Raw genomic sequence first — 24439 nt, forward strand, 5'->3', positions numbered from 1 at the left:
GCTTGACAAAAAAAAAGCTACATAATTTAAGATTTTTATGACACAATGGAAAAGTTTCTTACCCCCAGGGGAAAAAACAATTCTGTGATGTTCTCATTATCTTTTCAGGCAAAATTTTATATATTAGAAAGAAGAAGAATATGAAAAAACAAAAGCTCTAGTTGTACTTTCTGTGACGTGCAGCAGGTTTGGAATATATGGAACATAAAAGAATATTACATGAGCTATAGAGGGTTAATGCTGTGTGTTCTTAATTTTAAATTTCAGATAAATATGATTTCAGCTTTGATCCTACATGGACTAATTCTTTTGTCACTCAACTAATTAATTCAGTATGCTAGAGAAAAGATGCTAATTTGGGCATCAAAGAAGTGATAATTTTTTTTTGTTTAATCAGTCATAAAGATAAGTTTTACTCCCATTAGACTGGGTCTGGAGCCCAATCATTTTATTCTTGTTTAGTGCAGATGAATTCCATAGAAAATGTGCCCTGTTTCTCTTAACATCTGAAGATGGAACAGTAGGATTCGGGATTCCTGTTAAAATAGTCCTTTGCAAGGTAATTATTAAAAAAAAAATCATTTCTTCATATTGTCCATTTGTTCTTCGTGCATAACAAGGAAGACACCATCATCTGTTCGTTCTGATCATGGAATATATACAAATTGCCCATGTGTTACTTTATGCTATTGAATGTAAGTTGTATTTGACATTTTATTTAGAGACTACAGATGAGGCCTCCAGCTTCCACAGAATTTTTAGTTAGCCCTTGTTGGATTTATTTTCTTTGACATGAGTCAGTTTTTTCCTTTCTGGGCAGTTTGCTGAGATGACCCCATTTGCCTGTCAATGGTAACTTCAGAGCTGTTTCCTGTGGGGACCATTTCCTTCTGCAGGATGAATCTGTGGCCAGTGTGGAGCAAGCTGGGGCCAACTGGGCCTGGGAAGGGCAAGTCAAACAGGCAACCCCCCACAGTTGATAGAAAGTTTAGCAGTGAAGTATGGTTTGGTCTCAAAACACTCTTTCCTTCCCTAGTTTTCGGGTTTCCGGGGCAAAGGAGGTAGAGAAAAGGGAAGGAAAGAGGAAGAAGGGGATGTTGTGGGCACACAAATGCGAAGGCAGTATCTGGCTATTGACGGAAGTCTGAATTCCAGCCATGTGATCTTTTTGAGTCAGCATTAGGGCTTTATGCACATGCCATCAGTTGTGTCTGTTTACTCAACCAGCCTTCAAAAAAGCCCGAAGATCCACTTAAAAATCATAATCATAAAAAGGAAGAAGACATACATTCTACTGCTTTGAAATAAGTAAACATTTAAAAAAAGAAAAGCTTTTTTAACTATTAAGAAAACATAAAAAATGCAAAAAGATCTATTTCTGTAATGTTCCTGTTAAATGTCTTTCCCAGAAATCGTAAGCATTTCATCTGAGTCACTAAGGCTCTTGACTACCATGTTTTGAAGCCAGTGAAAGTGTATGAAAGCAATTAATCAAAGTTCACTCCGCTCCTGAAGAGTATTTCTTCTTCTGGAAAGCAGAGGGGTATAATAACTTAAAACTCAGTGACAGTTAATAAGCTTTTTAGAGTCCCTGTGTGGATCTGAAAATCATACCTTATTAGTGTCTTTGTCGTTCTTGCCCACTCATTCATGCTTATTTTTATTTAATTTTAATTTCTGGACTTTTTTTTCATAAGTTTCCCTTTTTTTCCCCCTAACAGAGTGCTGCTTTAATAATCTCAGAGCAGTTTTTATTTGCTACAAAAAGCTCAGCAAAAGCAATATCCAGCGTCTAACAAATCTCTTAACTGTTCTTACAAATCATCCTTTCAGAGGCTCTCTGTTTTGTTTGTTTGGTTTTAAAAATATTAGTTATTGGTGATCTGTGCTTTACTTTACTTTCTGGACCCTCTAGAATTATTTTTAACGTATCTGGTATTTCTAAATCCACTGCATTTCCTAGCCCCTCGGTATGGGGAAAGCAAATTAACTCAAGGATTCCCAGCAGCTGAATTTAGCTAGAGAGCTGCTTAAGGCTCTCCCCAGCAGATGTTTTATCCACTTAGAAGTCGTAGAACATTATAGGACCTCCCTGCTTTTTAATCCTAAAAACAAACATCAACATATTTAAGATCTGAAGATTCCCTGATTCAGAATGAAAAATTGCCATGACCACCAATTTCAGAGCCACATTCTAGGAATGAGTGACAACCCAGAGAAAAGTAGCTGCTAAATCTTGGCTGGATAAAAAGGTTGGCCTTAAAGGGGGTAGCAGACACAGATATCAGTGGGATTAAACAGGTTTGTTGTTTTCACATAGCTTGTCATCATCTTGGAAACATATAAACATACCCAGTATAAATGTCTAAATAACATATCAAAATTTAAAAATTTAATTATAAAACTTAATTTCAGGGTTTCAACTGCCTGACCCAGTTAGGATTAATTAGGAAGATTTTTAATATTGAGTTTGTTGTTCATTATTAAAGCATCAACTCACTCAGTCTCTACTTGTGTACACATCCTACAAGGCAAATCCCTGTCTACTTTTGCATGCCACGGAATGGATTTGGAGTTTAAAACACAGCCCTACTGTTGTGAAAAGCATCCTGGGTTTTGTAGCATTTTGCCTCCCTCTTTAAAAGCTACAGGCATAGCCAAGGCAGTGTGGGGGACCAGAAATAGAATTAGAATATTTTTCCTTCTTAATCAAGATTGATGTGCAACAAACACAAATCTGTTTATTATTCTATCAATAATATTAACATAAAAGTGAGTAATGCCCTTAGGGACCCCCAAAAAGGGGTTGGGATGGGAACTCTAATTGGTCAATTTTCACTGAATTTTTATCAGACTCATTAACTCTCAAGTACAATGGAAGCATGTGAGATAAACAAGAAAAGACCTTTGTGACACAAATTTTAGAAGCAAAAGCTGTGGTTCACAAAACCATATGAGATTACAATACATGGAAGTTAATTTCATCAGCATATGCATATGCTATTTCAGAACCCAATTTAGAATACATCTGACAAGAGAAACCTTTTATAGGGTGGATTTCAGAATCAACTATGGAAATAATAGTAAAAGGCCTATGAACTTCTCTGCCCCTATATTTTGCTTGAACTATTTCAAACTGTGTAATTTATAAAATGGTAAGGAGCTATCGTGCCTAGTTTGTGAGTCAGCTAGTTACAGAGTGGACAAACCATTATCCAGGTCCAGAAAATACTATGACTGTGAAGTTTGTAGGTTTTCACATGTGACATTGTTCCATAGATGTCAGACTTTAATATTAGCGATGACTAGATGTTGTAGTTTTTTCCAAATGCATCATTGACACCCAAAGACGTTTCCTGATTGGAGAAGGAGATATACAGACTTTGTTTCAAACTTTTCAGTTCTCTTTGGATTCATAGCTAAGCAGCTATTTGGAACAAGAGTGAATGAACTTTTTCCTTGCCTGACTTTTTAGTTCTCACAGGACATTGCTCAGGATCACTTTTGTATAGTGTGTGCACTAAGAAGATGTAGAAGGGCTGGTGGTAATAACTGCATAAATTGCCCAGTGTGATGTGGGAGGAAAGTTGTAGATAGAATGTAGCCACTTTAAGAAGTGAATTAAATGAGAGAGTAGATGGGAAAAATGCCAGAGGTCAAGCTGTACATATTGTAAATTTGAATCATTCATCAGCGTATGTATGGGAGTCTAGGGGGAATTTGAATGTCATCATTACTTAGAAAACCCAAGGAAAGAAATAGAAACAGAAGAAAATATTTGCGGAGAAACTAGAAGAAAACTATTAAGAATAATATTAAAATTTTTATTATATGGAAAATAATAGGATTCTAGGGACTTAGTTTAATTGAGGGGTTAGATATTTACCTGACAATTTATGTTGTTAATGGTTCAATTCTGTGTGCATTGGCTATTGTGGTGTGTAGTGGCTGCTCAGTAAGGAATGAATGGATGAATGAACAAACCATTATCAAATTCCACTTTTCCAGATGGCTGTTCACAACCCCCCTACCTAGGCAATATAACAACATTAAGGAGGTCTGTAGGGGGGTGTTTTCTATAACCCTCTCTGAGGTTCTTGTCTACCTTGGGTAATTCAGTCTTTGATTTCTTAAATTCTACTAAGAGATCTCATTTTGTGGATAGAAACCATTTTTCTTATACATGCTGCGTCACATTAACTGATAAATTAATTGCCCTGGAATTCCTCTACTTCCCCTTTACCAGCTCCATAAACAAGCTAGTTTCCTCTCTTAGGCTGCTGCTCTTTCTGAGTCTCCTTCCATCTAAGACTAATCTCTCCAGAGACACTATCTCTATCCTCCTCCCTTATCAAGAACTTTCATCTCCTATGCCAGTGTTCATAGCAGCCTTATTTATAATGGCCAAAAGGTGTAGACAACCCCAAATGTCCGTCAGTGGATGAGTGGATAAACAAAATATGGTTGTGTACATGCAATGGAATATTATTCAGCCTTAAAAGGGAATGAAATTCTGACACATGCTGCAACAAAGATGAGTCCTGAAGACCTTCTACTAGGTTAAATAAGCCAGACACAAAGGAATAAATTTTCTGTGATTCCACTTATATGAATTTCACATAGAATAGTCAAATTCATAGAGACGGAAAGTCAAATAGCAGTTACCAGGTGCTGGAGGAAGGAGGGAGTGGGGAGTTACTATATGTAGAGTGGGTACACAGTTTCCATTTGAGATCATGAAAAATTCTGGACATGAGTAGTGTGATGGTTTCTCAATGTGAATGTGCTTAATGCCACTGAAGTGTACACTGAAAAATGGCTAAAATGGTAAATTTTATGTTATGTATATTTTACCTTAATAAAGAGAGAAAAGAAATTTGTTCTTCTCTGTCCTCCATCTCCGACCTCTCACTCTCTTTTCCTTTCAGCAACCGAAATATTCTTTGGTATAAGCCAAATTGAAAACCTCCTTCTTCAGCACTCGACTGCACCTGCAGCTACCTCCCTCCCAGCCAACCATTACCCAGTCTGTAGTGGTTGTACAGACACTTATACTTACCCACCTTTCACTCTTCAGATCATGCCTACATGACTTCTGCTCACACTACTCCGCTGACCCTTGCCAAGGCTATGAATAACTTTATGTTGCCAAATCTAATGAGCGCTTTTCAGTCCTCACCTCGTTGGGCGTCTCAGCAGCATTCTCCATCTGTTGACCTTGTCCGTCTTCTTGCAGCATTCTTTAAACTCTTTTGCAACCACATTCTCTTGACTTTCTTTCTAGCTCTCTTGCTGTTCTTTATCTATCTCTGTTGTCCACCTGCCTCTCCCCCCACCCCTACTCCTGTCTCTGACCTTTAAGTGTTACAGTTTTTCAAGACTTAGGCATGGAGTCATCTAGGAATTTCCCAAAGATATATTACAATAATAATCATGTTTTAAATTGAATCTTTTGATACCTCTTCATTGACTCACCATTTCCAAATCACTACCTTCTCCTCTCAATGGCCACTTCTCTAGTCCAAGCCGCTGTCATCTTTCACCCATTCCTGCAGGAGTCCCCAGTCAGTTAAATCACTGGGTTTAATTATGCTACTGCTTTTACTTGCTGCTTTTTGCTTCAGCACCAGGATGGTCTTTTTAAAATATTCATCACATTGTATCACTTCTGCTCAAAACATTTGGTTCCTCTGCCGTTTCTCCTCCACTAACTCTGTCTCCTAGTTTCCTCACCTAGCTTCTCTGTGCCTTGAATGACTAAGAAATGACCTCCCATCACTCTTAGATTAAACCACAAGCTTCTCTCACACCTGTGCCCATTGGCTTTTCCATCTGCATCCTGGCAGAGTTTCCTCTCTCATCTCCCAGCCTCTGGCCTTCTTTTACTGTTTTGAATACACCAAGCCTTCCCCACATATGTCCTTTGCATATGCTGTTTCCTTCACCCTCAAGACTTTTCTCCCACTCTTCACTTGTCTGGAACTTCTCACTCTTATATTCTCAGCTTAAATTTATTTTTTCACTGAGGCATTTCCCAGGCAGTCACTTCCCTATTATTGTCTCTTCTAACATCCTTTACAGCACTTATCACAACTAACAATTACAGATTTATACTTGTTTGGTAACTGTCTCCTCTATTAGAATGTAAATTTCATGAGGATATTGTGTGGTTTTGTATGCCAACATAATATTAACCTATATCAATTGCTTGTAATTTCTGACAGCTAGTAGATACCTAATAAATATTTTTTGAAAGAAAGAGAGAGAGCAAGTAAGGAAAGAAGAAAGATTTTCCATGAATCTGTTTCATATGACCTCTATAGAAATGAACAGAGAAATGGACAGGTGTTTTAAGCAAACTTATAATTCATGAACATCTAAATTTACATAAAGCGTATGTTGAAAGGTGATTTTTCCACTTTACAAAAAAGATCCATCATAAGATTCTTTAAACAGGCTTCCCAGGTACATGTAAAATAAGATTTTATTGATTAAAACCATATGTTTGCACAGAATCTTTTAGGAAAATATCTTTTATATAAAGTAAGGTTGACCTCTAAGCAATTTCCTTAAGGCACCTAGCCCAGAATTGCCAACTCTCAAATTTCTAAGGTAACAGATAATGGGAGGCCTGGAATGCAGTGCATATTTGAAACTCTAGAATATAGAGTAGTAATTTTAGCCATTTAGGGTTCGTGACTTTTCTCACAAAAATAGCTCATGGGAAGATAAACCTCCTCAACTCCTCTTTCTATATCTCAGTAAAAGTAAGAGTGGCTGTGAAATGATCCCCACAAAGGCTGCTACAGAAAGGAAAACAAAGGCTTGGAAAGTCACCAAATGGAATCTTTCCCCTCACTCTCTCCCCCATCCTCTACTGCCGCTACTGATAATTAAGTTGTCTTATTGCAAAATGAAAAAGAATTCAGTGTGTTAATAGATAAAATGCAATTAACTTCTCTGGGTCTCAATTTCCTCATCTTAACAATGTGGGAGTTTTGTTTTTTTTTTTTTTTAAGATTATTGTTTTATAATGCTTTTCTTGAGCCTACCCAAACTTTACAAAATAAGGTAATTTGTAATCATTTTCTCTGGCTAATAAAGAAAATTTCACAGGTATTTCTGCCCTTCTTATTGGAAACTTTAATCAAGGATCATGAACTTTAAATCAAAGCATTTATAATATTTGTAGAATTGCTTGATTTGACTGTTATTGGCGGTTCTTGCTAAGAAGAAAATACTTTGCAGAACTTACTTACAACTAACATGTTTTTTTTCTTACCAAACATATTCCACTGTGAGGGAAGGATAATGAGCTATTGCTGAACTGCAGTACAAGTGAAACATTTTAGCTACCAGAAACAAAAATAATTTATTGGGTGTGGTAATAAAGATCAAAGTAGGCTAGGAAATGGTTAGTTTTACCCTTCAAAAACAAGACTGCTTTTACCTCAGAAATCCCAAAAGCTGCAAATATAGGAGAAATAATAGGGACGTGGGGAAAAAAAAAAAAGCCTAATACCTGTGAAGCTTTTGGCAAAATTTTTGCCCTCATCAACCTCCTGAAGCGTTATTTCTACCCTGACTCCCCACCGTGTTAAATATTTTGCCCAAACATTACTATATTTAATGACATTTTAAGCAAAAGTTATTTATCTCAAGTGATGTACTGAGCTATTAACTTCTCACGTAAACATACTTAGAGTAATCATGTTGACCCCTAAGACTCTTCTGCATGGGTCTGGAATGCTAAAGAATGTATTCATGAAAACATTATTTAGCTATCTCCTGCTTTGTAGGTTAAAGAGAAGTCTTGAATGTATTGGGCAAATCTGAATTATATTTGAAAGTTAATGTTCTGGCTGAGCACAGTGGCTCACGCCTGTAATCCCAACACTTTGGGAGGCTGAGGCAGGCGGATCACCTGAGGTCAGGAGTTTGAGACCAGCCTGGCCAACATGGTGAAACCCCGTCTCTACTAAAAATACAAAAAAATTAGCCAGGCTTGGTGGTGGGCACCTGTAATCTCAGCTACTCAGGAGGCTAAGGCAGGAGAATCACTTGAACCTGAGAGGCGGAGGTTGCAGTGAGCCGATATCGCATCATTACACTCCAGCCTCAGTAGCAAGAGTGAAACAACGTCTCAACAAAAAAAAAAAAAAGAAGAAGAAGAAAGTTCTTATATTTTTGTCTGTATTTTTCTCTTTTCCTTACTTCTGTAAATGATACATGGATATTTCTTCAGTGAAAAAAAAGGAATAAATTCAGAAAGGGAAACAGGAAAGAGAGAAAAGGACAAAAAACTAGACTGGGGGACGATAGCATTAGAGCTGACAGTTGGTTCGCCAGAGTCTCAAGACTAGACTGGCTACAACCAAAAAACTACAGTAGGAGTAGAGAGAGATGGAGAGATGGCAATGGAGGGAGAAAGTTCAGGAAAGAAGACTTGCTGATTGAAATTGTAAGTTGAGAAATATGCAGAATACTGGAAGAGGCTTCTAGGAAAGGCAGGACCATGGCACAATTATGAATATAAGCAATGCCACCTTCCAGGTGTGATACTCAGAGCTCCGACTTGACTAACATTCTCTACTATGGGTCAAAACACAGTCTAGGGAGCTGCAAATAGATGCCCATTGCTATGGGATTCTGAAGAAGACAGAAACATGTGCTTGTTTTATGATTCTTCTATTATTCTGGTTGCTTATAGTACAGGTCTTTCTTCAAAATTTATATGTCAGGTCCTCATGTGAGGAGACTGATTCTCTGTGTGTGTGCTGGGGCAGGGTTGGGGGTATAAGGTCAGCCCATACATGTATAATTTGAAAAAATCTAAGAATCGCTGGGTACAATGGCTCACGCCTGTAATCCCAGCACTTTGGGAGGCCAAGGAGGGCAGATCAGCTGAGTTCAGGAGTTGAAGACCAGCCTGGCCAACACGCTGAAACCCCGTCTCTACTAAAAATACAAAAAATTAGCTGGGCATGGTGGTGCATGCCTGTAATCCCAGCTACTTGGGAGGCTGAGGCAGGAGAATCGCTTGAACCCAGGAGGCAGAGGTTGCAGTGAGCCGAGATCACGCCATGGCACTCCAGCCTGGGCAACAAGAGTGAAACTCCATCTCAAAAGAACAAAAACAAACAAAAAATCTAGGAATCTCCCCAAGTTTTTTTTGTTTTGTTTTGTTTTTGTGTTTTTTGTGTGTTTTATTTTGTTTGTTTGCTTTTTGAGACAGAATATCACTATGTCACCCAGGCTGGGCTGCAGTGGTGCCATCTCGGCTCACTACAACCTCTGCCTTCTGGGTTCAAGTGATTATCCTGCCTCAGCCTTCTGAGTAACTGGGACTACAGGCATGCACCACTACGCCCGGCTAATTTTTGTATTTTTAGTAGAGACAGGGTTTCACTATGTTGGCCAGGCTGGTCTTGAACTCCTGACCTCAGGTGATCCACCTGCCTTGGCCTCCCAAAGTGCTGGGATTACAGGCGTGAGCCACTGTGCCTAGCCGCATCTTCTTTTTTTATTTCAAATGTGCAGTTTTCATTTTCCTAAAAGTACTAAACATATACGGTGTTTTTGTAAAGCATCATAATTGCCACTGTGCCCTTGTAACTATATACATCCCAGGCACTCAGAAATGCTCAGAACATACTAACCCAAAGAAACCTCCCTTTCTGGGGAATTGTATTATATTTTCATTGTGTTCCAGAGCTGACTCAGGAAGCTGGGGCTGCATTAAAGAGTGATTGTGCACAAAGGAAAGTGTACAGGCAGAGATTTGGTTTCTAATCTCAGCCCTACCCTGACTGTGGTGGGAGGTCTTGGTCAAGGTTTGACACCTCTCAGAGCTTTTGGTTCTTCACTGGTAACATGAGAGCATTGAACGAGGTGTTCAATAAGGCCTCTTGTGGCACTGTCGTGGTGTAATTCCAGGAGTTTACCTTTAAGTGCCAATGACACTGGAGCTCGGGAAGCCTGCTTAGGAGATTGATAAGTTTTTATTTGTATATTAATGATAATTCTTTAGTTTCTCACTCTCTATTGCATTAATAGGTCATCATAATTAGTCTTGAATATTTGTCTCTCTAAATAATAAGGAAAATTTTCCAATTATGTATGCTTAGGCTGCTCCTTCTCCCCTACCTTCCGTCAACACATACAAAGGGAATCAGAATCTCATCACAGGAGGACCTGACATACACATTTTAAAGAAAGTCCTGGCAGTGGCTTACATCTATAATCCCAGCACTTTGGGAAGCCAAGGTGGGCAGATCACTTGGGGCCAGAAGTTCAAGACCAGTCTCGCCAACGTGGTGAAACCCCATCTCTACTAAAAATACAAAAATTAGCTGGGCGTGGTGGTGTGAACCTGTAATCCCAGCTACTCAGGAGGCTGAGGCACGAGAATCGCTTGAACCCCGGGTAGCAGAGATTTCAGTGAATGAAGATCACGCCACTGCACCCCAGTCTGGGCGACAGGGCGAGATGCTGTCTCAAAAAAAAATAAAAACTAAAGAAAGTCTTACCTCTAAGCAACCTGAGTAATGGCAGAATCACAAAACAAGCTGATGTTTCTTTCTCAGACTTCCATAAAAGCACGTGATATTGTGCATGATGTATGATAAATATGAGTGAAAAGAAGGAAGGAAGGAAAAAAAGAAGAGAGAAAAGGGGGAATTTCATAATGGCGTTATCTTTCTGCTTTCATTATCTTATATTAGTTCCATTTTATGCAAAATGATCTTGACTGACTTAGAATAAAGAAGTATGACTTAATGAGCTCATCCCATAAATATCTTAGCTTTACCGCAAAAACAATGTGATTATTGTTAACAACCTTCTCCTTCACGTTTCACTAGATTTGGAAAGAAGAAAGACGATAAGGGTGGAAAGGCTGAGCAGAAAGGTACTCTGAAACATGGTGGCCTGAGAGAAGAAGAGCTGGAGAAAATGAAAGAAGAGCGTGAAAGGTGAGCAGAAGTGCCGAGACCTTCATTTCCTTTGACTCTATGGTCTGGGTTTAATTTAAATATTGCAACAGTCAACTGGAGAAATTTCATTTTAAGAAGTATAGGGGTTGACCGATCTGAAAGGAAAGGTGTCTAATACAAAAAGAACCTCCCTTTCTGGAAATTTTTATTCTATTTTGAGAAGAAATTTGCTTCATGTTTTTACTATATCAGTGCCTATAATTCCATAACACACTACCACCTGTTTTGACTACAAAAATGCATATTTTCTCCATGTCTTTTTTTTCCAAAGAAAGGTCATTTGGATATTGATGTTTAGAACTATCCAGTTCCCATAGTCTGTTTCTAATTTTGGTCAGGCTGTTGTATACCTTCTTAATTTTATTCTGCACAATCCGTTTGGGTCCTGTAATTTGAGAAGTGAATGTCCTTCATTCTTTAAAAAGACACTGTCTTTTATTAGGCTATCAGCAAGCTGAAGAGCATGTTGCCCATCTGTTAAAGGGCCGGCTTCATTTGCTGGAATAATGCCGGTTTGCAAGAGCTGAATTCCCCTGCTTGAGGAGCTTAATGTTCCATTTGGACAAGAGGTCCTTCACATATCTTTGATGTTAACTCTGGCACTTATCGCAAGTGGATGTGTAAATGTCTGACTTTCAAACATGTAATTGAATATTCATATTTCTCCTGAAAATTCTTTGCCTTCACAACTAAATGGAGCTTGGAGAAAGACTGAGATTATGACAAAACCAGCATATAATTTTAAGTGTTTGATTCTGACTTCATCATGTATGTACTCAGATTTACACAACTTTTCACTTGCTTATTAGTTACATTAGTTCTTATAGTTTCTAAAGAGGCCGTTCTTGTATTGATTTTATTACTTTAGTATGTGTACTAAGAAAATCATATCTATTCATTGTGTTTTCTAGCACAGAGCAGTCAATCTACTGTTAACCTTTGACCCCTATTTTGTAGTCTGTTCCCGTTGAGAAGGCTGACTTTTTCAATAGCAAGGAAAAAAAGCTATTTAGTCCTTTCTCATTTTTGAGAAGTTGATAAGCTGAGTTCTAAGGTCACTGGAGCAGTTAAAAGGAAATCAAGTGTTTTACATTGTTGTTGACTATTCACCTGACAGAGCTATCCTGAAGACATGAAAGATATTCTCCGTCATAACCTAAGATTCAACAATCCTGTAATGTAAAATGTAATCCAGGCTGAGATTTTAATGCATATATTGGCAAAGGCATCTATGTGGGGAGCCTACATCATAGATCTTTGCTGCTCCCTTGACTTCTCTTACTGAGGTTACATCCCATGCCTCATCTTTGGGAAACTGAGCTGTTTGCTAGAATGCAGACTTTACATTTTTTGTAGCTCATACTTACTTGGGACAGGGGAAAAAAACTCTTAGTAGCTGGGGAACTGTGTGCCAGCTAGAAAATTGATAACCCATAAAATGAGATGAGCTGTCTTTAAGCAAGAGTTCATTTCCTTTCTGGTTTTGCCTTTAGTAGGCAGGTGCCTGAGGGAGTCTTGTTCTTAAAAGCTGAGCTGTAAATTCACTTCAGCTGGCTGTACAGGCTTCGGATCCAATTTTCTTAAAATATGTCTGGTCAAAATAGTGAAAGAACTATACTATTAGCCTCCACTTAGGCCACTTCCCACACATGAACACATAAAACACATCTGATAGGGGTTTCCTAGAGACAACATTGTCTCAGTCATGTGCTAGAGGAAGAAGTTGAGGAGTTGATTTTATGGATGGGTGCTATAGAATTAATGACCAAAGGCATTTCAACAGCTCAGGGGCTGAGAGCCACGGATGGTGGAGGTGGAGGCTGAACATCTGGCATTGCTCCCAACCCTGGAGTCCTGATCCTTAGCTCTCTCTCCATCATCTATGGGAAACCAATTCACAACTCTTAAAGAACTCAGCGAGTGTGTCACTCTTCATGATATGGCAATGAAAAAGAATAGAATAAAGTAAGAAATAGTGATAAAAGCTATTACGCTTTTCTCCTAATATGTTTGAAATTTGTTTCTTTGATGTGATTCAAGCCATCCTATTGCTTACTTGTCTCATCCTGTCATAGGTATCATAATAGATTTACATTAGCATATCTCATTTTCAAAATATTTAATGCACCTAAATAAAATATATACCATAAAGTATTGGAGCCAGCTTGTACCAGCTTATAGGAACCAATTGTTAAACTTTCAAGAATTTTGTAAGCTGGCTGATAAGCCATTGGCAGTTTGACATTGGCTATGGTGAGTATATTTATAGCACAATTTCTCTGAAGACCTAGTTTACCAGCACACTGCTACAGGTCTGTGACAGCTATCTTTAGCACATATCCAGGTGGCAATTATCCAAAGAAGAAGCAGGAAAAAAAAATCCAAATTCAACCACATGATTTCTTGTAGCTGAGTTTCTCAAAATGTGGTCCAGGGACCAACTACATCAGAATGAATCATTAGAAGACCTTGTTAAAAATGAAGATTCCTGAGCCCCATACCAGACTTGCAGAATCAGAACCTTGGGAGTTGGAGCCCAGGAATCTGTGTTTCATACACAAGCCCAAGATGATTCGTCAGCAGTCTACAGTCTGAGAACCACTGACTTGGAGGAACAGAATTTGTCTATAACATAAAACTATTCTTATTTAGTGAAAAATGATACACAGGATTTTTTTCTCAAAAGGATTGAGTGGTCCAGTCTACAAATATTTTCCTTGTTCTTCATGTGCATTCTCTGAAATATCTTTTCTTACTGGTACAATCTTTTGTAAACAAATTAGAAACCCTAGCCAGTGCTCACTCAACTAAGGGAATATGGATCACTTGCCCCCAGCACCCCTCATGCACATAAAACTTACAAAAGCAATATCAGTTCATTAAGAAAATTTTGGAAACATAAAAAGTATAAAAACTATTAAAACCATACATAACTCTACCATAATCCCATAACCACTACTAATATTTCTTTTTTCTCTGCATATACAGTTGGCTCCATATCCATGGGTTCCACATCTGTGGATTCAACCAACCGCAGATTGAAAATATTTAGAAAAGAAATTTCACAAAGTTCCCAAAAGTAAAATTTAAATTTGCTGTACCAAGTACTACATTGAAGCTATGCAAATGAAGTGATGTGTAGGCACTGTAATAGGTATTATCAGTAATCTAGAGATGATTTAAAGTATATGAGAGGTTATACATAGGTTATATGCAAATATTACTCCATTTTATATCAGGGAGTTGATCATTCACAGATTTTGATATCCACAGGGTGTCCTAGAACTAATCCCGCATGGATATCAAGGGACAACTCTCTTTGAACACTTGATATCCAAAACCTGCATCTATAACATCTTGCTTTTTTCATAGCATTATATGTTGAACATTTTTCCCATGTCATTAATGTTTTTAAAATATGTGATGTTGATCACTGCCTAATATTCTATGAGATCAATATACGATAAATTATCTACCTTCCATTGTCAAACATTTAGTCTGTTCCCATTTTTGTCCTTTTTTTCTTTCCTTTAAAAAAAAAATAGAGACAAGGTCTCTCACTATGTTGTCCAGGCTGGTCTCGAATTCCTGAGCTCAAGTGATCCTCCTGCCTCAGCCTCCCAAGTGCTGGGTTTGCAGGCAGGAGCCACCATGCCCAGACTGTTTCCATTTTTCACTGTTTCAAATAATATTTGGATGAATATCCAGGTACAAATGTCTTTATAAGTTACCTCCTAAATCGTATAGTTCCTATTGAAGTTTTGATTTCCTTGTAATTGTTTTACCCTAGGGTTAATCTAACCTCAATTCTAAATTTTAGGGTTTTATATTATCTCTCCCCATTCATCTGATTTTTTTTTTGCTGATTTTTCATATCTCATTTTAAGTTATATACATATCTAATTCCTGATCCAGAACCATCTTGCTGCTATATATGGATAGTTTATTTATAGCTACATGTATTGAAAAAGTCCAAAAAGCCATAAAAGATGAGTTGGGTTACTAGATTAGATTAGAGGAATGCAGAGTCTAGAACAGTGGTTCTCAATGGGAGGGGGCAATTTTACCACAAGGGCATTTGGCTATGTCTGGAGATATTTTTGATTGTCATAACTTGGGAAGAGAGGTGAGTAGCTACTGCCTTTTACTGGGTAGAGGCTAGGAATGTAGCTAAAAATCTTCCAATGCACAGGACAGCTACCCTCCCCCACAACATGAATCATCCAACCCAAAATGTCAATAGTACAGAGTTTGAGAAACCCTTTTATAATATCCAGGCTTCACAAAGAGCAAGGTACTCTCCTAGACATCAGAATTGCATTGTGTCATATTTCCTGTGGATAATGCAGAGAAATCTAGATCAGATTATATAACCCTATTTGAGAATGGTACCCAAACATTACTGATGAATATCCCATCAATCTAAGCTTGCAAGAATAATTTTTTTCGTTAAAATTTATTTTTAACCTTGGCCTGCTGAGCATCGGCATTAATGATGGCGACTTCTTGATCAGATTGTGGATGCCACAAAACTTCACGGGTTGATGATATGTCCGATGACAGAATCAGCAGGAACAATGGACTGAATTAAACATAAAGAAAGTTAATGGAAATAAACGTAAAGTCTTGCATTTAGGTCCAAAAATGAACTACACATACACAGGATGTGGAAGGTTTGATTTAATACCAAATATATGAAAATTTTGCCTGATGGTTTTAGTTGAGCATAAGTTTAGCATGAGTCAACATGTGAATATGCCTGCCAAAAACTTAATCTGGTCCTAAGCTACATTACTGGAAGTTCATGTACAAAATAAAGGAAGCAACAATAATTCTAATTTTACACTGCTCAGATCACACCTGGAATATCCTATGCCTCTCTCTCACACAGATAATGCGGGTACTAAATCCAAGTCTTATTAAAAATGTTGAAAGACCTGAGAATACACAGCTTACAGAGTCAAGACTTTGTGGATTTCTCATGCTTGAAGAACTGTCACGTAGAAGAGAGATTAGATCAGTTTTGTAGCATCCATTTTGTTCCGTTCTACTTTATCAGTTTATTTGCTTATTCATCCATTCATTTATTTACTTTATTGAAAACAAATTATTTACTTTAATATTTATTTTCTTATTTATGTATTTGTCTCTTGAAGATACTAATGGGGCATTATTTTAAGAGAGGTAGTTTTCAGCTTAATGGAAGGGAAAAGTCCTTAAAATTAGGGTGCAGTATGAGGCAGTGAGTTTGTTGATACTGAAACTGTTGAATAAGAAGCTAATGAAATGATTACATTTAGAAAGCATTAGTTCATCATGTAAATATTGGACTAGATCAGAGTTGTATAAATTTCAGTCACTGATCTATTTCCTTTATTGTCTTAATTATATTTATACATAATCAAATAAATATTATAAAAATACATAGCCATGTAAGTTAGCTTATCTAATTAAGTACATTAGGCCACATAGCACCTAAAATCTTCTTGTGTATCTTTTTTTTTTTTTTTTTTAAAGACAGAGTCTCGCTCTGTCACCAGGCTGGAATGCAGTAGCATGAACTCGGCTCACTGCAACCTCCACCTCCCAGGTTCAAGCAATTCTTCTGCCTCACCCTCCCAAGTAGCTGGGACTGCAGGCATGCGCTACCACGCCCAGCTAATTTTTGTATTTTTGGTAGAGATGGGGTTTCATCATGTTGGCCAGAATGGTCTCAATCTCTTGAAACTGTGATCCGCCTGCCTCGGCCTCCCAAAGTGCTGGGATTACAGGTGTAAGCCACTGCACCTGGCCTTCTAGTGTATCTTAAATGCTACTTTGTCCTTAGATGATCTCTAGGGTTCTTTCCAGATATTCCAGTATGAGAAATATCTAAATATCTTAAGTATGGAAGCATTTACTTTTACTTTTCTAGAGCAATAATTATTGAACTTGTCATGGCATTGGTTTATGGTAGTGCATACACCATTGTTACCTGAGTGTATAAGCCCAAGTTTCTTGCTCAAGATTGTGTGGTAGGATTTTCTTAATCTCATGTAAGAGATTTCTGAGTTTATGATGTGTCCCCTCCTGTTACAAGTCAAACAGTCTATTGCAATGAAGCCCTGCATTAAATAAACTCATCATTTTGTTCATGCTTCAGTGAGATTAGCCATAATAAAAGATTAGCTCCAAAGGCCCATATTCATTGCTAGAGATATGAACCCAGTGTTTTATTCAAAGATGATTTCTTCCAGCATTTTTCAAACTAAATTAAATTAGCATTTTTCACACATTCAGATTATGTAAATTAGCATCCTGAGCTGAAAGCAAGAGATTGTCTTAATATGTCAGTAAGTATAAATTGTTGTTATTTAATTCTAAGACCTAAGTTTGTAACCTTTTACAAAGTATGAAATTAATCAGAATCTTGGACATGTAAAATACCAAACTAAATACTTGTATTCTTAATACCGTCTCAAAAATCCAGTGGAGATTGGTTAAAAGAAAAATATGTCCCCCTCCTCATCATTAATTTAGTATTACTATCCTGGGAAAAATATCTCCACTGACACCAAAGACTGTCTTCCATTGAAGTCCCATATTACTGACCCTGAAATAAAACTTCAGTAAATGAAGTTTTCTCCTAAAATTGAAAAGAAAATTTTAATAACATGAGTTATATACTCCAAAATCTTCCATTACTCTTATACCATGTCAGAGTTTATTTTGCAGGAAGCTCATTTGTTGTATTAATTAAACATTGCTTTTGTAGATCTTACTAGAATCTTAGCAGGATACATGAGGAGATGGGAGAAAAAAAAGAGCCAACCTCTTCAGCTTCAGCATTGAAAAGTATGAAAACATATGGCTCTTGTTTTCAACAACTAGCCTGAACGGAATGTCTAAGTGAGAGTGAAGCTAAGATTTAGGAAAGTTAATCGGTTTCAGTGTCTGAATTCAAGGTTCTTAGTTTTCTTTCCTTTTGGGAAGCCTTCCAAGAACTGCAGAGACTTCTCTCTTGCCTTATCAGCTGAGCTGCTTGTGGCCTGTTCCCTTTAGTTTAAATCAATACATGTGTTTTTGATATTTGGCAAACAAAGATTTAATTATGCAGCTGCAAGTTCCCCACATAAACGAAATGCATCTTAGAGATATAAAAACATTCAGAAACCATTTATAGTTTGAGAATTCAAGTGGGTGAAAATCTATTCCCAACCTCTCAGCATTTTATTTAATTATGGAGGATTTTTATGTTACTGGAAATTGAAATGAAAACCAGAATAAGGCTAGAGTTTATCCAACATTTGTTCATATTGAAAAATGAAGATGCTTATTAGAGTTGAAGAAGGAAAAGGAAAGTATTACATTCTGGAATTAATATTTTGGTTGTAATCTACACACATGTAACGCTCCTAAATATATACAGCAACAAGTGAATTGATAGTATTTTGTCATTATTGTACACTCAAAAAAGGATGTATTAAAGAAACCAGAAGGTTGATTGCTTTAATTTGCCAAGCGATTCTCAATAATTAATTATTTACTGAACTTAATAACTTTGGCACTATTTAAACTGTTGAAAACACCCATGTTTTGGCATGATTACATACACATGATTAATTCAGCATGGTTTTACTCGTCACTGAATATCCCTATCTTTTGCAGTGGAATTTTCTAGGTCCTGTGGTTTGGGTAAAATAAAATGTTGGAATGATTCCCAGTTTTAATAGTCCCAATTTATTATTACTACTGAACCCTGATCAGATCATGGGCTGGATTAGATCCCAGTTTTTCAAAATGCCCCAATTTATGGCTCCCTTAGAATGCTGATAAAAATGTGTATTTGAATAAGGCTTTGGTTGGCTAAAAAAGATCCAGTTAATTACTTTTAGATCCTTATTAGATCATCACTGCATGGAAGTTATGAAAAATCTTACTAGGTGGTGTTTCTCAGGACAAGGTCATGTTCTCATTTTATGCTGACAGAAAGAAGCTATCAGATTTCTGTTTTTCATAGTACTAACCAACTCAGTGAATGAAAAGAGATCTTTCTGTATCCCTGTGATTACTATTGATGCTCGTGTAAAGGTAAAAATATCCATCTTTCCTAGAATGAGAATTAAAAATATATAGAGAGAAAACATAAACACAATGGCATAGTAGCCATACGCCCACACTACTCTTTATTTGGGGGCCATTTTTCAAAATTTGCCTCTGATTTAGAGAAATTAGGGATTTAGACACAGTGGGGGGTGAAGGTAGCTTTAATAGCTATACATTTATTTGATCTCTGTAACACCTATCTTCTCAGAAATGCTTGCGGTCACCAACAAAACTTGGCACATTACTGTATTTCTATAGACCAGAGATGGAAACACCTACATCCTAATGCCATGCCAGCATTTTTTATGAGCCAAAATCCTTTTATGGGACTTGAATCAATGTTAGAAGTGCTGTATTCGCAACTGCTTGTCAGCCGAGCTGGATTAATACATAAAATGAATCACTTGACTGGCATGCTTTCCAACAGTCATTTAGGCAAACTTCTATAAAGTATACCAGCTCTTTACAAATTGTTTTAAATAATTTTAAATATTTTTAAAGAATTCATGTACCCTGGAGTGATGTATTACTTTATTGTATGTAGTTGCAGGGCTGTTGGAATACATTCTGAAAAGGAATTATACTGAATTACCTAGAATGATTCCACAGAAATGTTTAGAGTGTCTGACCTGATAAAAATGTGGAAAGAAATTTTAAATTTCGCTGATCCAGGATATTTGGTTGTAATATAAACGTATTAAATATAGAAATAGATATTCAATATAATCCACAATTTTTTTGTAATTCACTGGATTTTATGCCAATCAGAGATACCAGAGCTGTACCTGGGAGATACAGGTTGAATATCCCTTATCCAAAATGCTTGGAACCAGAAGTGTTTCAGACTTTGATTTTTTTTTTTATTTTGGCATATTTGCATTATGTTTACCAGTTGAGCATTCCAAATCTGAAAATCTAAAATCATGAATGTTCCAATGAGCATTTCCTTTGAGTGTCATGTCAGCCCTCAAAAAGTTTCAGATTTTGGATTTTCAGATTTGGGATGCTCAACCTATACAGATAAATTTACTTTAATGGGGATTAAATACAGCAGTAGCAGAATTTGAGAAAAGCATTTTCTATGAAAGCTTTGGGGGACTGTAAGTAGGTAGAAGGCTGTTTGGTGATTAGAATTTAGGAATGAGAGCTTCTGTTTTATTTGTTTTCGTGGCATCGGATAAGTCACTTTTGAGGATGTATTCTTATTGTTTCTCTTTTTAGTACCATGAAATAAAATGGTAATAATAATACTTAAAGGCCCCAGTTTCCTACATTTTGTTTGGATAAAATGCTTTTTAACTTCTAAGTTCTTTAGAAGAAAAAATTTGTGTAAATAAAAGTTTAGTGAACCCAGAATATTTTCTGTAGACCGGTTTGGGGCTGGATAATATACTAGTAATCTTAGTTTGCTGAAAGTGCTCTCTGAAAACTGTGGATATATCAAACTTCTGTAAATCAAATATTTTAAAAGAATTTGTAAGTCTCTCATCTTCTTTCCTTATTTGAACATTTGTTATATCCTGCTTTGGGAAGCTTTCATGACAGGCCAAGGTTAGTTAATGTTCACATAGGTTGGCAAACTGTATATGATTTGAAAGGATGCTCAATCTGTTGTTTTCTGGAATCTTCTTCTCCATCACCACCCAGCCGCCACCCGCCCCGTATCCTTCACATAGAAATACTAACCTAGGCCTGTGATTTACAAACTCCAAACTTTGAATATGCTTTTTCTGCATTTCCTGGACAGCTTTTTACATCAGTGCTTCTCAACTTTGGGTGATTCTGACCCCAGTGGGTATTTGACAATGTCTGAGAACATTTTTAGTTACCATACTATGGGGGAAGTGCTACTGGAATCTAGTAGGTAGAACTCAAGCATCTTTCTCAGCATCCTATACCACATAGGACAGCCCCCTGCAACAAAGAATTATCTGACTCACGACATGACTTGTGCCAAGGTTGAGAAACCATATTTTAGATAGATAGATATAATAGAAATATACTACAGATATTTTAGTAAGTCTGTAGTTAAACCTAAGGATATGTATTTTGAAATTATTTCTCAAGTGATTGTCATTTATAGCCATGTTTGGGACCAACTAATGTAGGTGATGGCCCCAGAGAGATGCATGGCCAAATGGAAAGATTACAAGGCCCCCAGGAGTGGGTTAAAGATGACTCTGCATGAACAATCTTATCTGCTTCAAGTCTCATGTGTTAAATGAGAAACCTGTCTTTCAGATTGTTGTGAAAATTAAGAGCAATGTTTATGAAGCATGCACTGGTTCAGTCTAGGTGCTGACTGTTATTTTCTGACCTGCTTTGGGAATTAAAACCCCAGATAACCCATACAGTAGCCTTTGGGACCCTAGAATACTCTGAGACACACCATCTGTGAAAGTTGCTGAATTGGATCCTGTTATGATGAAGGAGGCCAAGTTGAGCGGAGACTTTGCCCAGCTGGGAGTCATGCCAGATACTTCCATTCAAAAAGCTTCTCCTCATTTTTTATTGATCACCGGTTGGAAGTTGCTCCTCAAGCATAGTGAGCTTGGCATGAGATGGCAGCACAGTAGTGTGGGGGGTACTGGCTGCAGCCAGTTCTTGGCAGCCCTGGAAACACATTCAGGGAGAAGGGACACAAATGGTGTGGGTGACTGCCAGCCTCTCCAAGTCCACAGGGCGTGTGACTGCAGAAAACACTTGTAACCATGGTCATTAAATTCACAAAATTCTCACATTTGCATTTCCATTCTATGTATTACATTAAGGGGGTGGCAACTCCGATCTGCTAATATTTGGAATCCAGTCTTTGGAGGAAATGGGATGAAAATGTCCTTTTCTTCCCATTCCACTCTTTCCCAGCTACCTGCCTTTGCCCTGGACTATAATTACTTAATGACCTTACAGTGCATCTGAAGGAAATTCAGATTGCTGTCCCAAGGAATCTGACCCCTTTCCCAGGCACAAATTCCTGCCTCTTTCTGGTTTGTGTCCTTTGTTAGCATCTCGTATTGAGAGTTAGAGAGGCTGAAGTGGTTTGGGCTGTGCACAGAAGTGGCACAGAAGCCTGCTTCTCCAACAGGTCATGGAAAAGCCCCCTCAACCGTATTAAACAACAGTAACAACAATAGGCTGTTTAGATGAAAGATATAAGTATTCATGTCCTTGGAGAAACTTACATAGATAATTTGTGAAGTTATGATTTCTTGAAGCAGAGATTATTAAATGATGACAGGTTGGAGATGACTGAACCAGTGATAATTGCTTTGATCAAAGTCATTCCTCTCTCTCAAACTTTCAGTGGCTCTCTATTGCCTACTGCATACAGTTCAAACTCTTTGTCCTAACATATCTGACTTTAACCTTTCTAATCATAATTTCCACCCCTGACCAATATGACCCCTATACTCAGCCAATCTGGAATGTTCATACTTTTTGTGATTAGCACTTTCCAATCACTGTGCCATTTCTAGTACCATTTCCCCTGTCTGGAATGCTCTTCTCCTGTCTAGGTTGGTCCAAATGAATGGAAATTCAGTGAAACCTCGCTTTCTCCATTATACCTTCCCAAACTACCTAAGTTGGAAGAGAATTCTTCCATTACCTATCCTGGGTCAAGTTGCTTGATTGTGGTAATTTTCAGTTTCTTTACCTACAAAATGGGTATATAACATCATAGCAATATTGTGAGAATTAAATAAGACTCTGAAGTGAAGCGTTCAGAATAGTGCCAGGCACAGAGATAGCCAATAAATAGTGAACTTACTATTTTTCTTCATCTTTCTTTGAAAGAGAATGAACATGAGTATCAAACTGTTGGGTTTGAAGCCTGGCTCTTCCCTGTACTAGCTGTGTGGTGGTGCATGTTTTGAGAAAACTTTCTGATCTTGATCATTTGAAGAAGAAAAAAAGGATAAAAATATCCAGCCCTTCAGAGTTCCTGTAAAATTTACGTAACATGAAATACTTAAAGTACCTAGAACTGTGCTTGGCACATAATAGACACACATTGTGATTATTATTGTTGTTATTTTTCTGCATGGAATTGTAGATGTTTGTATTTACAAACATGCCTTTTCTCCCTTACTACCTCACCATTTCCTTGGGGTGAGGATGACATTCTAATCATTTTTCTGTTTCTCTCAGAATCTAATACATTATGTTTCACAGAATAGGCACTCAATAATTAGTTGCTGAATAATGGATGAATGAATGAACAACTATAAAACCGTACTGATTTTAATTTTATTTTTCAAGTGAATAATTGCTACAATGGAACTAAGAGCAGAATAGACTAAATCAATGGTAGACAAAGCTATAGCATTTAGAGATATAAGACTTTCCCTGGGCTATGAAATGGTGTCAGGAAATATGAGGTTATTTGTAACTGGCAGTAGGACAGTGGAAATGAATCATTGAAGCATAGTGGCCAGTCCATCAGGGCTATCAACACTTGTTTCCCTGTGGCTGAACCAGATCCTGAGAGACACAGCCTTAAAGTGAATGAAATTTCATCCACTTCACAGGGAAATGAAAATGCTGGGGGCCCAGAGAGCGGTTGTTTGTTGTTGTTTTCAAACTGGGCATGTGTCCCCATCCCCTTTCATTGACTTAAATTTAATCAGTTGAAATTATTTTTAAGTACCATTTATTATAACCTTTTAAAATGGAAGATACGCCTTTTTAGGGAAAATTGAATTTGATTGTATGGATGAGACACACTGTCCTTGGCTTATTCTTTGTCAAATGAGGATATTTTTGTGCTGTATTTTGAGCTGATTCAGTCAGAATTCATGGTGCTGATTGTATTTTGGGGGCAGGCATAAAAAACTAGTGTAAATGGAAGACCATGAAAAATGGCAACAGCCATTTGTGATGTATCAGATCCCATCAAGCTACTCTTTCAAGGAGGCAATAGGACTAAACTCCAAGTCTGTGATTAGGAGTCCACATCACAATTACATTAGAGCCTTTATCTTGTAAAATATTTCTAATCTATACTGTCCTGCAATTACATGTCTTTTCTTCATGTCTAAGTCCTAATTCTCTTGAAGCATAGATTGTAACTTGTTTCATTTTCTTACATCTCAGTAAAGAGAAGACATTCCATAAAGTCCTGGTTGACTTAAAAGTATAAAACAGTATTAAATTTTGAATAAGTTATTTAGATAATTTCAAAAACTGACATTTTAATAATCAGTAGGAAAAGAATAACTATCTATTAAAATATCTTGCCAAACATTCTTGCTTATTTTTGAAAGTATGGTGGACTCCTTAAAAATTACCTTGATTATAATAGTATGCACCAGTTTTTTAAAGTAAAGAACAAATGAGTAGATGAGGAATTGCTTAGACTA

The 24439-nt window shown here is 37.2% G+C and overlaps 1 protein-coding gene across 2 annotated transcripts in view; it reads left to right on the top strand.

The window, feature by feature from the left end:
* Positions 1–24439, top strand: part of PARD3B (par-3 family cell polarity regulator beta) — a 1077199-nt gene that overhangs the window by 846463 nt on the left and 206297 nt on the right. For both annotated transcript variants that reach the window (XM_054478835.2, XM_063647802.1), the window contains one exon: positions 10863–10973. In XM_054478835.2, coding sequence (XP_054334810.1) covers positions 10863–10973 — 111 coding nt within the window. The remainder of the gene's footprint in view (positions 1–10862; positions 10974–24439) is intronic.

The sequence above is a fragment of the Pongo pygmaeus genome, chromosome 11 (genome assembly GCF_028885625.2).
Source record: "Pongo pygmaeus isolate AG05252 chromosome 11, NHGRI_mPonPyg2-v2.0_pri, whole genome shotgun sequence".
Taxonomy (NCBI): Eukaryota; Metazoa; Chordata; class Mammalia; order Primates; family Hominidae; genus Pongo; species Pongo pygmaeus.